Consider the following 17403-nt stretch of genomic DNA (forward strand, 5'->3'; position numbering starts at 1 on the left):
TTTGATTAAACTACAATTATATCGCCCTGTAAAGTATAGAGAGTAGGTTAAAGAAAACTTCTATACATTCAATTACCTTTTCTGTCACTGCATTAACTGTTTGGAAACCTACTGTGATCTTAATTACAAGAATGACTTCATGTTTTCTAACTTGAAATGGACATGAACAAAATATGAGGAAAAAATGAAAGCATGTGCATACGACAATGTAATATACTAGTATAATAAAATAAGATAATTTCAAATAACAATGGAAATGATAATTTATAGCCTAAACATGTCAGAAATAATCACATAACTATGTGAATAATTCATCTTGATTAATGGAATGTCAATAAAACAAGAACAAAATATTAAATAATAAAACAACCAATTTTCTCAATTTTTTACAAGAAATTTAAATAAATGAATGATATCTTTATTAGAAATTAGAAATTCAGTATTGCAATGAAACAACTTCCCTTTAATAAGAAATCCATAAGAATCTACACAACAAATGAGACATATATAGTATATAAAAATGAAATATCAATTCAATGAATTTACTTTTCGTGATATTTGATTGGTCGATTGGATATTAAATTCATATGACCCCGACCTTAAAATACACATATATAGTGAACAGAAAAGGTAAAATGTCTGGTGGTTTAACAAAGGAATGAAAAGTGAACATAAATATTAATTTTCAAGCTCAAAATATTCTTTTTTCAAATTAAGCACATCAAAATAAAATACAAACCAAAGAATGATAATTGCATTTTGATATTAAGGCCAACAAAAATTGTTATGATGATGAGAATAAATATCAACAAAATAAACATGAATAATAATACATTGTGTTGCGAAAAAAGAGAAAATAGTTTTCTTCTGGCAAATATCAATTTACACTTCCATAGAGAAATACAAATAGATATCCAAACAGATGAATCCATCATGAAGGGGTGTTTTCAATACAGATTCTTAATATAGCATTCAACAATTGAAATAGTTGCACCAAGTACTATATATTTACTAAACATGAATAAACTTCTAACCTTGGTGTGATGATTTTTTTTTAGTCATTGTAGAATTAATTTAGACAAATACATTGGTCTTTTTTTTCATTTCTGGTATTCCAATAGATTTGCCATCTGAATTGAAAAGTTTCACATTTCATTTTGATGTAAAAATAAATTTCAATAATCTTTTGAAAGACAAGAAAGCAAGATGTCACTCTACAAAAGCACTCTACTATAGCAAGGTGACAAAAGTTCAAGGTCACCTTTCAAATTCATTTCATTCAAAATCTTGAGTTTAATTTTTGGAAAATATTTTGGATATAAAATGATTATTTAGCACTTCAAAAACTTGGCATTCAATCGCACGTGTTCTTTCAAACTTATGGCAACAAAATAATTTTTTTCTCTCTAATTAAAATACATTCATTTAACTAAGAGTACATCATAAATGCATGAATTCATGTTATTCACAAAAATCATGAAAATGGGAAGATCCTGATTTAAGGATGTTCCACAGTTATGTTTGTGCGCATCATGATCTGCGCATATTTTACACTGCTCGCTGACGTCACAATGGATGAACAGTTGATTAATCAGCTAGGTATGAGCTGATTTTTCTCTTTATCTGCACTCTAACCGCAGATCCGATGTGTAATTTTTGAAGCCAATAAACTGGAATTATTCCATGGTCCATTTTTTTGAAATACCTCTACAATTTCAAAATACTTTACTCTGCAGTGCTGTATGATGAATATGACCCCGGGTTTGAATAAATGGCAGAGTGGTTTGGAATATATTTCCTCACATAGATACAAAGCATTTGGTGCATTTTTTTGGTGTGTGTTTTAAAAAGCACATTTGCTCTAATAAAAGTGTTGAAAGTTTGAAAACAAGCACATGAACCCCTATTTTTTTGTTTACACCTCTTAGGTATACATTCCTCTATAACTTTGCAAAGTTTTGTGAAAATGACAAGGGTTTTGAATAAAGTGCAGCATTCATAGTAATTCTCAATTTTGTTGCTGAAATTTCAGTTTTTAGATTAGGTTTTTGTTATCTTTCACACCATTTTTAAGAACTGACAGCGCTGCTAGACTTAAAAGAGCAAACAAATAGCAATATAAATAGATTTTCCATCTTAAGGATACAATTATTAACTATATTGCAAAATAAGATGAAATTTTCATTGATTTTTTTGACCAAATAATAGCGGTTTAAACTCATTGTAGTGATCTTGTGAGCTCTAAAATCGTCATTTTTTTAAATGCACAATTCTTAAGAACATCCATTTGGGTGAACTTTTAAGCTCTATAGCAAAAAAAACCAAGCACATGTACTCATGCTAATTTTTGCATATTTGGAATATTCAGGTGCTAAAGAATCTACATGCAAAGTTTGGTGAAAATGACATGCATTTCACTTTTAACTGTGGAACATCCTTAAGGTATCAATTATTATAACAATTAATGAAATCACTTAAGGTGTGCAGGTAGGCAAATCTGGGACACATGCAAAGATTTGTGATTAGGGTGTCCTAATGGCCTTCCCTTAAATCTCCAGATAGAGTGCTTTTTAGGACAATTCTTGTGGATACTGGCCATCAACTTTTCAAATGAAGTGAACCCAGCCCCCCCCCCCCCGAACATCAAAAAAAAATATGGAGCAGAAACTAAACAGAACGATTCTTTCATATTAGCAAATAATTACAAACTTTATCTAATGTACAGATGATCACTGCCAATCCAATATGTATACTTGGACCAAGTTTGAAGTTGATCGGATTCTTTAATTAATAGCAAGAATGATAATAGGATGGATGGACACTGACGGCTCAAAAATATGATACCTCAAACCACCACCTACAAAGGGTGAGGGTGGAGATACATTTATTACCAGCCGAGCAATGTAGCAATCAAATGATACATTGCAGTAGCTTGTAAAAGTATCCATATTTTGTTACTGTTAAAAATTAGTTCAATGAATATAAATTAGGGACAAGTTCATGGTGGGTTGACAAAATATCAGTTTGTTTCAGAAAGTTTTGTTGTTATACATCAGAACTGTCATCCTTGGTGGATAAAGTAGTTAACATATACACAAGATCACAATGTTTGGATTCCCCATTCTTCATCTTGGAAAGGCTCACAAGAAATAACATTAATCTGACCTGTAAACATTAAATGTGTCTTGAAGATCGCCGATGGAGTCAAAGAAGTCATATACAGAAGTGATCACATTACCCTTTAAGGTGATCAAGAAACTTGTAGATAATGGGCACCATAAAACACAGCAATGAGTAGCATAAAACAGTATCTGTCGGCTTTCATTTCAGACATAGATCTGACTCTCTACTCCTTAATGAAAGAACAATGTAAATGAAATCAATCTGGAATAGTTTTCCCCCATATTAAACACTACCCAGTCATGCAGCAGATCCTATTAAGCAGTATTGATGGAGGCTTCATTTGTTGAGTTCAACGTAACAGGCATCACAAACCCTGACAGGTTTCTTAGCTGATGCAATCATGGTGTTTTTACTTGAACATTCTTGACAGAAGATGTCACCACAGTTCCGACAGTGGTGCTGAAATACAAAGCATTGAATAACAAAGAATCAGTCACTGAACATGGTTTAATCAAACAGATTTAATATGAAACATAAATGGGAATTAGGCACACAACTCTGATAACAAATCTTGTGGAAAATATAAAAACGAGATAAAGCATTTATTAAAACACAATGAAAACATGTTAACTGCTGCCAATAATGATATACAAGAAAGACATGAAGTTAAAAATATCTGCATGCATATGAAGAATGAAAACCACTTTATATGTGCATCATCAGCAAGAGACTAATGTAAAAAATTTTATCAGATATTATGAACAAATTGCTTTCATCATCATCAAGTTTGAAAACAATTTTTGTAAAGATAACTGCAACGAAAGATGAAGATACTTACCTTTCTAACAGAGAGTGAGAAAGATTTGCTACAGGCCATGCAGTTAAGAACCTCCTTATCATCAGCCCATTTCCTACCCATTGCTTTGGTCTGAGTGATTTGAAGAGCTTGATTCTCTCGACCAAGCTCATGCATCGCTGCCTGTGCATCGTCAAGCTTTCTTCTTAATTCAGCATTCTTTGCTTGAAGCTTCTCAACATCCTTCTCATTTGTCAAGCACCTAAGCAGAAATAAATAGAAAACAAATAAATCAGCAAGATATTTCTAAGATAATTCATTCACTACAACAATTTGTCCTGTGTGTTATCTGTCTTTCATTGCATTTCATATCCATTTTAATAAAAGAATGTCATACCTTTCCAGCAGGGCTCTCCTTTCATCTTGACTATTCTGAATTGTAGCCTCCATAACTAAACACAAAGACAGAGAGAGAAGTGATTGGCCTGCACATACAGAAATCATATTGACATATCTTCTTTTATACAGCAATAAAAGTACATCATGTTGATCCCACATATCTCACAATATATTTCACCTTTAGAGTGATATCACACTGAGATGACTTTTCTTAAGCTCTTTGCATATATTCTATTATCCCAGTCATTAATTTTGACTTGCACACATACTATGTATGTCTACACATCCTGGAGGAGTATTCAAGCAATGTGCAAACAAAACCCTTTGCTAAGCTAACAACATTGAAGTTCATGTCCTACCAGTACACCGAACTTATCAAAACAATGCTTCACTTGTTTTGTGAAAATCAGGCAGAAAAAAATACTATATTCACTCATGAAACTTGTTTAACCATTTGAACACAATTTGATTTCAGAACAAGACACATTTTCCAAATTATCTAGCCTGAGTCATCTCTGGCGAAGGGCCCCATGTCTTAACCCATTCCATGCTTAAAAACTTTCTTAGCAATATCAAGAGATTAAAGTTGAGACTATATTTACCATGTTTTTCTCCTTTCATGTTTTCTACAGATTTCTCTAATTCTTTGCAGCGTGTATCAGCATGCATCATGTCACTACGTAGTGTACCTAGGTTCTCATTGAGGGCACTTAGCTGCATAGTGTAACGTTGCTCTTCACGCTCTCGTTCTTCATGGGCTTCTACCTTGGCTTGTGTTTCAATTGCCTAAAGAGAAAAAGAGGAGAGCAAAAGAGCTAAACAATCAGTTTCAAAAGATAATTTCTAAGAATACTTATTTTTAGTACTCCTATGATACTCAAAATCTCAAACACATTTTTAAAAAGTTTATCCGGCGAGGTGATTACAACTTTCTTTTATTAAGAATCAACATCTTCAGCAGAATGATGCAGTGTTTGAGTCATGAAAGTTATAATTTAATTTAATAAACCAGTCATCATTGCATATCATCTCAGTTTTTGTAGCATAATGTTAGACAGCAAGTTTTGATTTTTATCAATAAATTGTCATAATCAGATATAGCCTTAATGTTTAAAAGTGTACGTGTTGAAAAAGAGGGACTCTAATTATATTAACATGTGTACCACATTCAATTTACAATGAACAATTTATTAAAATAATTACCTTATTTTTTGTACCAGCTAATTACAACTTAACTTGCTTTGATTTGTTTTCAGATAATAACATTTTTTTCAGATAATAAACATTTGTGGAAAGAAGTGTATTCTAACCAGTTTGCTTTGTAAGGCAGCACTCTCCTCTCGTAGCATATTTTGAACCTTCTTAGATACTTGTTTAGTTTCTTCATGATCAGCAAGGGCGGTAGATAGATCATTATCTTTCTCTGTCAGCTGAGACTGTAGTTCTAGCTTTTGAGTGATCAGTAGTTGTCTAGCATCTTGTAAAGAGCATACTTCCTAAAATATGAAAGAAACGATATGCATTTGGCATAAGAAGACTTTCATTCACATGCGGACAGTCTAGGATTCACACATGAACTTGACAGACTCATAACATTCTTGAACTGAATGAATAAAGTTATTACTCATTTCTAGTATAAAATTGCATTTCAGCATAAAAACACTAGTTTGAGCATGCATTTGAAATACTACTACTATGACAACTGTAATGTTGATTAAAGAATTCATCAATAAGGACCATTTATCAAAAAGCCTAGTGATTGAGTTATGGGACTCTAATCATTGATTGACCTGGCAGTCAATATTTCACAAACATGAATTATTCATTATTAAATGTTTTATTTATCATCCCATCTCAGTAATGTATATATTGTAAGACATAGCCGCTCATGCTCAAAGGGTGAAAATCATATTCACATTCATGTCATCATTATAATTACATTATTTATTTTCATAACTCAAAAAATTGACTAGATAATGTAAGGCAAATTCATCAATGAGATTCTGTGAGCAAGGCATTCAATTATATAGTCTCAAGAAATATAATTTTGTCATATCATCTACATGGGGAGTGCAGGCCACAGATATGGGAAACGACTAGAAATGAATGTTACATTAGTAAATATAGAGAAACCACTGTCCCATTTGACAAATTCCTTGACCTCATCTTCTGGCTTGTCCCATTGAGAGCAAGATGACGATTTTACCATATGAGTGGAATATTTAGTGCAAAATATTTCACTGGTTTGTAATAATCTCTTTCATTGATAGAAAACATTTGTTATTAGAAATACACCAGAATGGAATAACATTCTTCATTAAAGTTGCTGATTTACAATTGTGTGAATTTTACCTTTTCTCTTTCTGATTTCTCTGTTTGAAGTAAATTCTTTGTTTGTTCTAGTTCTGATTGGAAGCCATCTCGACTCTCTTTCAGTACTCTCACAGTGTTTCTTTCTTCATCTAAGCTAGATGTAAGAGTAGCCTGCAATGTAAACAATTTTTTTTCATTTACAACATTATTTATTTTGAGGTAAGTAGAAATATACCTTAATGAAAACGATATTCAAACACACTCAACGTTATAGATGTAGATGGTGAGAGACAATGCAGAAAACTATCACTTGTACAAAAAAGAGAGTATTTTAAGAACAAATTTTTATTACTACTGTCTTAAAATAAATCCAATGAACAGATTTGAGATTTCTTTTGATAAGTGACAAAACTTCCCCTAAAGTCCAAACACATGGTAACTACAATAATACAAATATGAAGAGAATCATTAAGGTTAACTAATTCCCAATATACAGCAAAGACAATAGCATATAAACAAGCTCTAGTCTTAAAGGGATGGTCCGGGCTGAAAGTATTTATAACTTAATAAATAAATTAGAATTCAATGAGCAAAATGGCGAAAATATCACAATTGGATAACAAATAACAAAGTTATTGAATTTTAAAGTTTAGCAATATGTTGTGAAAACAGTCGTCATGAAAATTCATTAGGTGGGCTGATGATGTCACATCCCCACTTGTTATTTGTATTTTATCAGATGAAATAAGGTTTATTAAAATTTTTTCCTCCAACAACTAGAAAAATTGGATTGGCAACTGATTTAGTGCATTAGATATTTATTGCTGCAACGTATTTCATTATAAGGGAGACATATTATTCACACAAGTATGAAATAATGAAACAAGTGGAATGCCTCTGGCCATCTCACCTGCATCACGCGGTTCAATATAGCAGCAGTGCTCACTTTGAATACTACTCTAACTCGCACAAGATGTTCAGTGATACATGGTTACTCTTATGTCCACTTTTTATGAATTAGACCAATAAACTTACAGAGATATGATGGTTATTCAACAAAAAACCCCAACATGGCCAAAGTTCAATGACCTTACATGACCTTTGACCTTGATCATGTGACCTGAAACTCGAACAGGATGTTCAGTGATACTTGATTACTCTTATGTACAAGTTTCATGAATCAGATCCATAAACTGTCAAAGTTATGATGGTAATTCAACAGATACACCCAATTTGGCCAAAGTTCATTGACCTTTGACCTTGGTCATGTGACCTGAAATGCGCACAGGATGTTCAGTGATACTTGATTACTCTAATGTCCAAGTTTAATGAACTAGACCAATAAACTTTCAAAGTTATGATGGTAATTCAACAGATACCCCCGATTCGGCCAAAGTTCATTGACCCTAAATGACCTTTGACCTTAATCATGAGACCTGAAACTTGCACAAAATTTTCAGTGATGCTTGATTACTATTATGTCCAAGTTTCATGAATCACATCCATAAAATTTTAAAGTTATGATGGGAATTCAACAGATATCCCCAATTCGGCCAAAGTTCATTGACCCTAACTGACCTTTGACCTTGGTCATGTGACGTGAAACTCATGCAGGATGTTCAGTGATACTTGATTAACCTTATGTCCAAGTTTCATGAACTAGGTCCATATATTTTCTAAGTTATGATGACATTTCAAAAACTTAACCTCAGGTTAAGATTTCGATGTTGATTCCTTCAACATGGTCTAAGTTCATTGACCCTAAATGACCTTTGACCTTGGTCATGTGACATGAAACTCTAATAGGATATTCAGTAATACTTGATTAACCTTATGGCCAAGTTTTATTAACTAGGTCCATATACTTTCTAAGTCATGACGTCATTTCAAAAACTTAACCTCAGGTTAAGATTTGATGTTGACGCCGCCGTCGGAAAAGCGGCGCCTATAGTCTCACTTTGCTTCGCAGGTGAGACAAAAAATATGATTTTATGTATTAACATAAGAAAACGGAAAGTGGAGATGTGACATCATAAGCCCACCTAATGAATATTCATGACGACTGTTTTCACAAAATAATGCTAAACTTAAACTTCAATGACTTTATTATTTGTTATCCAATTTTGATGAAATTTTCAGCATTTTGCTCAGTGAATTCTATTCTATGTATTAAGATATAGATATTTTCAGTCCGGACCATCCCTTTAATCTAAGTTCACAAGAAATAAAGAAATTTTCAGAAAGGGAAAAATGATAATGAAGATTTACGTGAATTCTATCAGTAAATAAAACTAATTGCTTAATAAGATATACATTAGACTTATGTCAAAAAATTAGGAAGCTGTTTAAAGTGAATTATGTCTTAATATCACTACATCAAAATTGATCTTACCTTTTCTTCACTAAATGATTTCTCTTTATCTTGCAGTGTACTTTCTAGTGAAGTGACTTTGTGATCTAAGGAGCTTTTTATCTGGAAAATATTTAGGTCAAATAAAACTGTTACATTGAGCCTTATTTCTACACCCATGAATGCTTGAGAATCCAGTCATTTCATTTTGTTTGAACATACAGTGCATATCTTTATTTACTAGACTGCTTTAAGATTTGCATTACAACTTCTGTGACATCCTTGTTTGGAAAAATGTTGGCATGGGCATGTGTGTGACAGCTACTCACAAACCCTTTAATATATCTTAATTTCTCAAAATTGTTGGGTCAATTCACCTCTCAAATACCCCTAAACTGCATGTCCTGGAAATGGGAGCAATCACATATTGAGTTAAGATAATGGATATTTTATGCATATTAGACTAGGTACATATTGGTTCCTTCCTTGTATCTGACTTTAAGGCATCATTTTCAAGTTGAATCTTCACTTAAATCCAAAGGGACTTTTGCACCATGACCTGAACACATATCAGTCTACAAATGTTCTGTATCAAATGAATATCATAATTTAATCTATACCAAATATTGGTAGAAAGACTTCCACTGCAACAGTACATGTACAATGTAACATATGTATGCTGGCTATAAGTTAAAAAAATATTAAAAAAAAAGCAATGAAAATTAAAATATGACACCTCTTGCAAGCCTTTGACACTGCATAAAAGAGAAGCCTCACTGCCTTTAACAACTTCTAGGTCTTCTTCTGTCTTAGTAAGTGATGTATGAAGACTCTCAACCTCTGTCTGAAGAGCACTAGATTTATCATCAAGCTCCTACAAACAAAACAACAAGCCTAAATGATAATGATAATAACATTTTGTTTACCCAGGGTAGCCACTTCACCTAGAAAACTGCTCTTCCAGCGGGCCCTCCTTAATATAATATGTTATTATCAACCTTCTCCAATCTAAGTGCTGAGTGCCTAGCAACAAAGCAGAAGGTCCCATTTTTATAAGTCTTTGGTATGGCCAGGGATAGAACCCACGACCTCCTATCCCGTTCATATGAGGCGGACGCTCTACCACTGAGCCTCCATGCCCGGTAAAGTGAAGTAAAAGAATGATAATGAATCTAAATGGTGAAATATTAAAATTTTGCATCACTTTAACACTAACAAGATGTCCCAGTAATAGCTTCTTCCACTTATAGTATTCTTTGGTATTTATATTTTTAAATCTAAAAAGCTCACAAAAGGAGAAATAAACTCCAGAAACATCCCTTTTCTTTCTAATATTCTTTCTCTTCTTAGTATGATTCTATTTTTTTTTCTTAAAAAGAGGTCCGTCACTAAGAATATAACCAGCTCATCACACACAGTAAAGGAGGCAGCTCAAATAATGGGCAGATTAAAGCTACTTGTCATAGGGGACTACACAAATAGATAAGTGGAATGCCTTGGCGGTCTCACCTCCATTACACGATTCAATATAGCAGCAGTGCTGACTTTTAAAACTACTACAGAATAATTAATCACAAAAAACACCATTCATATAATGATACAATACTATGATCATTGACATTTGACCTTGATCATGTGACCTAAAACTTGTCAGTGAAACTTGATTACCCCTATATCCACATTTTATACACTATATCTATAAACTTTGAAAAGATATGACAGCAATCTAATAATTACCTCTAAAATGGCCTAAGTTCAATGACCTTAAATGAACTTTGACTTTGGTCATGTGGCCTGAATCTTGGACAAAATGTTCAAAGACACTTGATCACTCTTATATCAAGTTTCATGAACTAGGTCCATATATTTTCTAAGTTACGATGACATTTCAAAAAATTAACCTTAGGTTAAGATTTTGATGTTGATTCCCCTAACATGGTCTAAGTTCATTGACCCTAAATGACCTTTGACCTAGGTCATGTGACCTGAAACCCAGGCAGGATGTTCAGTAATACTTGTTTAAGCTCATGGCCAAGTTTCATGAACTAGGTCCATATACTTTCTAAGTTATGCTGTCATTTCAAAACTTATCCTTCAATTAAGATTTGGTGTTGACACCGCTGCCATCGGAAAAGCGGCGCCTATAGTCTCACTCTGCTATGCAGGTGAGACAAAAACAAAGAAAACAAAATAATCCAAAAAACAAATAAAATGGAATAAAATAATAATTTGAATTTATAGACATACCTTGATCTTGGATTCCAGTTTAACCACTTGAATTTCATAATTCCTACATAGTTCACATTCCTTTGCCAAATCTTTCTCTAATATCTGAGAGAGAAATGAAAAGATATATTTCATATCAACTTCATATTTTTATAATAGATTTCTATGTTATGAAAACTTGTCACAAATTTTCCTTAACTCGATCACCATGACTAAGAGGTATTGCATACAATTCATTTGTAATCAATTAAGAAATTGCTGTTGAAAACAACTAAGATGAATAATTATTCCTAAAAAGAATTTTTTTAATCCATCCATCAAAATAAAATTGTGATAATACATTCATTTACTTTAAATTACCTTTGACCTAGTGACCTGAAATTTCCTTACTCTAATAACTGATACCTGATAACGATTGTATATAAGTTTATGCAAATATAATTATACTTTCAATATTAAATTATATATTAAAAATCATGCAGTGGTTAAATTCAAATGTTGATACTGCAACCCGGTTGAAGTTCTGTAATGTATAATGCATTACCTCAATCTTCTGTTGCATATCTTTCTGTATGTTATCCTTGGTGATGATCTGCTGTTCCAGACGCTCACACTTGGCAATCTAAAATAATTAAAAATAATTTCACAAAAAATCAGAGAAAATCAAACAATAAATCACTGCTTTCTTTACATAAATATCATTGCAATTTATTTATCTTTAATGATGGAATAATCAATATCAAAGAACTTATGAAACCATGAATATGATTGCCACAGCATTTTAATGTCATATCAAATCAGACTATGAAATAAATGAATATTGTAAGGACTTCTATCCATGTTTTCTTTTTTTCGTCCTTCTAATATTCATAAAAAAGAACACATCTTTTTTCATTATCTCCATTTATGTTTGATCTTCTATAATGATCTTAAAAAATATACATCTCTCATTCACTTGTAACTTTAAAATCAAAACAGAATAAGAGCTCTGCCTTTATTTTGGAAATACTATATTGATAAATAGTTTGTGATTATTGATACATGAAATAAACACTTCTGATTTCCTTGAGGCATTCTATTAATATTATTAACACATAATAGATTTGTTTTAATTGTTTCCCTGTTCAGAGGGAAAAACAGATTTTTATAAATGCTTGATTCTAATACTTTTATGTAAATGGATGGAAAAAGGATGTTCAACGGTTAAATTGGATGTATTATATATCAATCACTTACACTATCTGCAAGTGTACCATCTTGAAGCTCTGTTTGTTTCTTCAAACTAGCAGTCTTCTGTTGTTCAGCAGTAAGATCAGCATGAAGTGAGACTCGGCTTGCTTCAAGCTCTGATACTCGATCTGTCAAAACTAACTCTGATTGTGTCTTCTCTGCTAATCCAGCCTAAATGAATTCAACAAGGTCAAATAAAAATTTGATCAATAGCATGCAAAGTGTAAATCATTTTATACAAAACACATTCAATGATTAGAATGAACTGATATTTTTTCATATTAAATCAAAGTTATACTGAAACAAGCATGTTTCAAACTATGTTATAATAATGGACACTGGATTACTTAAAGAGTTTGTAGAATGCTATACAATAAATTAAAGACAAAATGTATTGAAGACTTCAGATATCAGGAAGCCAAAGGTGTCAGAATGGCACGATCTTGGACAATCCGATTCAGATTCTTGATGCACTAGTTCCCTTTGGTGGGCATATGTCGTCACTAACAGGCCCCTCAGAAAGACCTTAAGTCCCTTTGGTTGTTTGCTTACAAGTATCCATGCTTTCTTAATAGCAATAAAGTAAAAAATCCCTATCAATCACATTTAACATATTTATTTTGACTGTAATCAACAAGAAAGCAGTGCTGTTTTCATTAACTTTGCATTCAAAGCAATACTGCCATCATGTAGTTATTATTTTGTAGGAGCTGCCTGAACCATGTCTGAACAATCTTCATGGAACACTAAGCAATGATGACACACTTACCTTAGCTTCAACAAGCTGCATCTGAGTAGCATCAAGAGCAGTGGTTAACTCTGAGACTTTAGCTTGCTCAGAAGTCAGCTTGTGAGTCATTTCTTCTGTGAACTTGGCCTGAAAACATAGGAGAGAAAAATGTAAAGCAATCATAAATATGATAATGGTTACATCACAAAAGTTTGGGACAGGGATAAGAAAGGAAAGTTGATTTATCACATAACAATTTGTTTTTAATTGGCAAGGGAGGAAGCTATAATGGAATCAGAAAACACCAGTAAAATAGAATAATAAAAAAAATGATAAGGAGAAAAGAAAGATGGAGAACAGGGAAGGAAAATGAAGGGAAAGAAAAGAGAAAAGCAGAATGGTAGAAGGCACAAAGAGACTGGCAAAATTGGAATGTTCAAACCTTTTCTTGTACATGTTGTTCTTTTTGTTGTTTGATGATCTGTTCCTTGTCTTGCAGAGTAGTGTCTTGAGAATTCAAAGTTTCTTGAAGATTATTCTTTTCTTCCATCACTATTGTTAACTGAAATGAAATAAAAAGTGCAATTCATGGATTTATTGCGAAGTACTGTTGGCATTAAACTGGCTGGAAATATAGAAAGTGGATGAGACAGAATAAAGATGAATGGTGTTCACCCAGACTAGTGAGACTCCCAAATCTGTCTATTTTATTATTCAAAGAAGAAAGTTGTCAAAATGTTTTGATTTTATGCTGTAATCAATCATAGCAAAGAAAACATTTATGTGATGACTTTTAAACTTTTAGGCTAATAGCAGAGAAAACCCCTGTAATATGATTAAAGTACAGCCACACTGTATGTCTTGTAGATTGCTTTGAGAACTTACCTGATTTTGAAGTTGTGCATTAGAGGAATTAAGTTTTGATTCTACCTCCTCTCTCTCCTGCTGTAATCTTGATATCGTGGCTTTGCTTTCACCAATTGACTGCAATGTGGAGGGAAATATGTATTTGGTAACATTTTTCATAGGAGTAAGGTTGTTATTTCTAAAGATTCATTCATTTTATGTCATTCAAAAATTGGGGAATGAACAAAATACATAGATATTTCAAAACAAAATATACAAGATGATTAAAACTCTGAAGAGGGACTAAACTCAATATTATATCATGAAATACATGTAAATTGTTTTTGAAAAATTACTGAAGGAATGAAATTACACATTTGAAACTGATTAAATAAATGCTATTGATTCTGGCAGCATGTACTCAAAGGGCTCTTACAATTTAATAAATAGTATTACTCTCTTCTGTTTAATTTGAATGTGTCCCCGTTACCTTTTCACTATTTGTTTTGAGGTCTGATAACTCAGTAGACTTAGACTCCAGGCTTTCCATAGTGAAGCATAGTTCTTCTTTTGTTTTAGCTAAACTGCTGTTGGTGGAAGCTAATTGATCCTGAGTGCTTTGAAGAGAAGCTTCAGTCTGAGCTAGCTTAGACTCACATGATGTCAGATTTTTAGATGTCTAAAAAGAACAATAAGATATTAAGCATTATATCCTACTTACATTAAATCATGTATGCTGATTGGTTGAAATAGCATCATATGACAAGCATATTCTCACTATTTTGTGATGATCTTGAAAATGAAATGCCCACTAAAGAAAATTGCTATTCCAAGACATCAAGGATGGAATAGTGCACTATTCAATCATTTATGTCACAGATCACGACGACGAAAGTATCACACGTTCCGCATGCTGAACATGTGGCATCAGGAAAAGTAGGTCAGTCAGTGCAGCAGGGTCACCTTAATTCAGATTAAAAAAGGATGAACTACCAATACATGAACTAGATTATCAAGATCTATTGCTCTAGCTTATCAAAATAGGATATAAAACAAATATACCAGGCCTTTATTTTGAAAGTATAGAGAGAATTATTCATTGCTGTACTGGCAAAATTATTATTTTTCCCTCGGAGCTTCACCCCTTGGGAAAAATAGTAATGCCTGTCCAACCTCGGATGAATAATTCCTGCCATATTCACTCAAGGCCAGGTATATTTGTCATGTTGCATATTGTTATCATTACCTGCATCATTGTCACAAAGGATGATCTAATTGCTTATTTAGATTAAAGGCTATCTTTAGGTTTTCGTAAATCCCCAAAGTGAATGTCACAATTCACTTTCTCGACTAAAACATTTACGATGTCAAGAATATTGAATTATGTTTTACTGGATAAAATAAATGATTGTTCATCACAAATTTTGATAGGGTCACCAATGAAAATTGCTTATGTTTGTCCATTAGCAACAAGTTTTTCCTGCGTGCTTGCAAACTTGATGGTTGTATCAGCAAGATTTGTCTCTGTCCTTTCTAGTTTGGATTTCTCAGATTCAAGTTGACTCTTGGCCTTGATATTAAGAATATAGAGCAAAATGAGCATTTAGAAGCTAAATATTACAAGGAAATTAATGTTTATACTTTACATTATCTTCACTGTATGTAATAATGGTAGAACTAATTTGCAAGAAAACTGCGTTCATCATACTACCATATAAAACAATATTTATAACTAACCACTGAACCCCCCCCCCAAAAAAAAAAGTTGTATCAGGATAGCCTTTAAATTGTATATATGCATATGTTATTCATTATGTCATTTGCTTGTTGTTATGTTATGCTGAGAAAAAATGATTACACTTGTATATACTTCTGTTATTCTATAAAACCCCTTCTCAAGCATAGAATGTGCTAAAAATATCAAGAAAACTCTTTGATTATAGCTTTAGTAAGTAATAAAGAGGATATTTTAGTATGAAAACATTACTGAGATAAGGTGCTAAAAGCTAAATCTGAATTTAATGGCTCAGAAAACATCTATGACCATTACACTTTTTGATAATGGAATGTAAGATGATACTGATGTATTATTTACATACTGGCTCTTTACACTACTTTTAAGAAATAAAATATACACATACTTCCATTTTTCTGGTAACTGATGAGAGTGAATGTACCCATGATGATTTTCTAATCAGTCAAATTACACTTACACTGATCAAAGTAAATTGATTAAGAAATGTTCAAGCACACAAGTGCATAGCCCAAAAGTATTCATCCTATAATGTAATTAAATTGTATATGACTATATGAGTAGATGAAGGTTTGGGCAATATCCTCTTATTATACAAAATTGTAATGTCCACTTCTGAACACAATATGTGAATACTTCATGGCAGACAGAGCTATTTGAAAGACTTACCTTTTGGAATTGTTCAGTGATAAGATCAAGAGCTTTTTGTCTCTCAGTGACCACTGCTTGAATATTAGTTATCTTCTCATCCATCTCTACTTTCTGCGCATCTTTAGAAGCTTCAATTGATGACATCTGGCTGTCCTGTAACAGAGCAAAGAATTAATCAGCAACCAAGATATTAATCAATGAATCATGTAATAATATAAGAAAAAGGAAAGTGGGAACATGACATCAGCCCACCTAATGAATATTCATGAAGGCGAGCATATGATTGTTTTCACAAAATATTGCTTAACTTTAAAACTCAATAACTTTAATATTTGTGAATTTTCAGCAATTTGCTCTTTTAATTTTACTCTATTTATGAAGATATCTAATATTACTTTCAGCCTGGAGCACCCATCTAACAACAATACTGACTGGACTAATCTATTATCCAACTTATAAACAAATAATTATACAAATCATCATGAATTCTATCTTATCATAAAGATTTATCATCATTGACCAGTATGACTAACCTTATTCTTCAGATCTGTTTGTAATAAGGAGTATTGATGTTGGCTGTTGGTCAGTTCACCTTTGACCTCTTGTATCTGTGTTTCAAGACCTTTGACCTGGTCCTTTGATGAAGATAATTCTTCCTTGGTCTGAGAAAACAAAATCATTGAAATGGAAAAGAAAACTATGAAAATATAAACAATTATAACAGATCAGCGAGGGGTAAAGGATTTGATAAAAGAACTTTGATACTTATAAAGTTAATACAAATATTAATGGACGCTTCATGTAAAGCACCAGTATCCGCCTAAGTTAGCTAGGTGCTCATTGCACTTGTTGATGTATGTTTAATGATTTCCAGCAAATAAAATATATTCCTAAATAAAAATAAAGATGATAAGATAAAGGCAATACTGAATTCTATAGTTCTGAAAAAAAAACAATAAAGTTCATTCACAAAACATTTGCAAGGC

At 32.4% G+C, this 17403-nt stretch overlaps 1 protein-coding gene and 1 long non-coding RNA gene across 3 annotated transcripts in view; one reads left to right on the plus strand and one right to left on the minus strand.

The window, feature by feature from the left end:
• The window catches only part of LOC121410165, a 4234-nt gene extending 1599 nt beyond the window's left edge, over nucleotides 1–2635 (plus strand). The window contains exons 1-2 of the long non-coding RNA XR_005969278.1: nucleotides 1–2044; nucleotides 2084–2635. The exon at nucleotides 1–2044 is cut by the window's left edge and continues 1599 nt beyond it. This is a non-coding gene — a long non-coding RNA (uncharacterized LOC121410165). The remainder of the gene's footprint in view (nucleotides 2045–2083) is intronic.
• Nucleotides 1481–17403, minus strand: part of LOC121410162 (early endosome antigen 1-like) — a 37752-nt gene continuing 21829 nt past the window's right edge. For both annotated transcript variants that reach the window (XM_041602065.1, XM_041602064.1), the window contains 17 exons: nucleotides 16951–17079; nucleotides 16436–16570; nucleotides 14504–14692; nucleotides 14053–14151; nucleotides 13610–13729; nucleotides 13207–13314; nucleotides 12444–12608; nucleotides 11752–11829; nucleotides 11229–11312; nucleotides 9718–9855; nucleotides 9024–9104; nucleotides 6671–6802; nucleotides 5629–5814; nucleotides 4921–5104; nucleotides 4317–4371; nucleotides 3962–4181; nucleotides 1481–3582 (listed from right to left, as the gene is read on the minus strand). In XM_041602065.1, the coding sequence (XP_041457999.1) occupies nucleotides 3460–3582; nucleotides 3962–4181; nucleotides 4317–4371; nucleotides 4921–5104; nucleotides 5629–5814; nucleotides 6671–6802; nucleotides 9024–9104; nucleotides 9718–9855; nucleotides 11229–11312; nucleotides 11752–11829; nucleotides 12444–12608; nucleotides 13207–13314; nucleotides 13610–13729; nucleotides 14053–14151; nucleotides 14504–14692; nucleotides 16436–16570; nucleotides 16951–17079 (2226 nt within the window). In that variant the 3' untranslated portion in view covers nucleotides 1481–3459. The remainder of the gene's footprint in view (nucleotides 3583–3961; nucleotides 4182–4316; nucleotides 4372–4920; nucleotides 5105–5628; nucleotides 5815–6670; nucleotides 6803–9023; nucleotides 9105–9717; nucleotides 9856–11228; nucleotides 11313–11751; nucleotides 11830–12443; nucleotides 12609–13206; nucleotides 13315–13609; nucleotides 13730–14052; nucleotides 14152–14503; nucleotides 14693–16435; nucleotides 16571–16950; nucleotides 17080–17403) is intronic.

This window comes from Lytechinus variegatus, chromosome 3 (assembly GCF_018143015.1).
Source record: "Lytechinus variegatus isolate NC3 chromosome 3, Lvar_3.0, whole genome shotgun sequence".
Taxonomy (NCBI): domain Eukaryota; kingdom Metazoa; phylum Echinodermata; class Echinoidea; order Temnopleuroida; family Toxopneustidae; genus Lytechinus; species Lytechinus variegatus.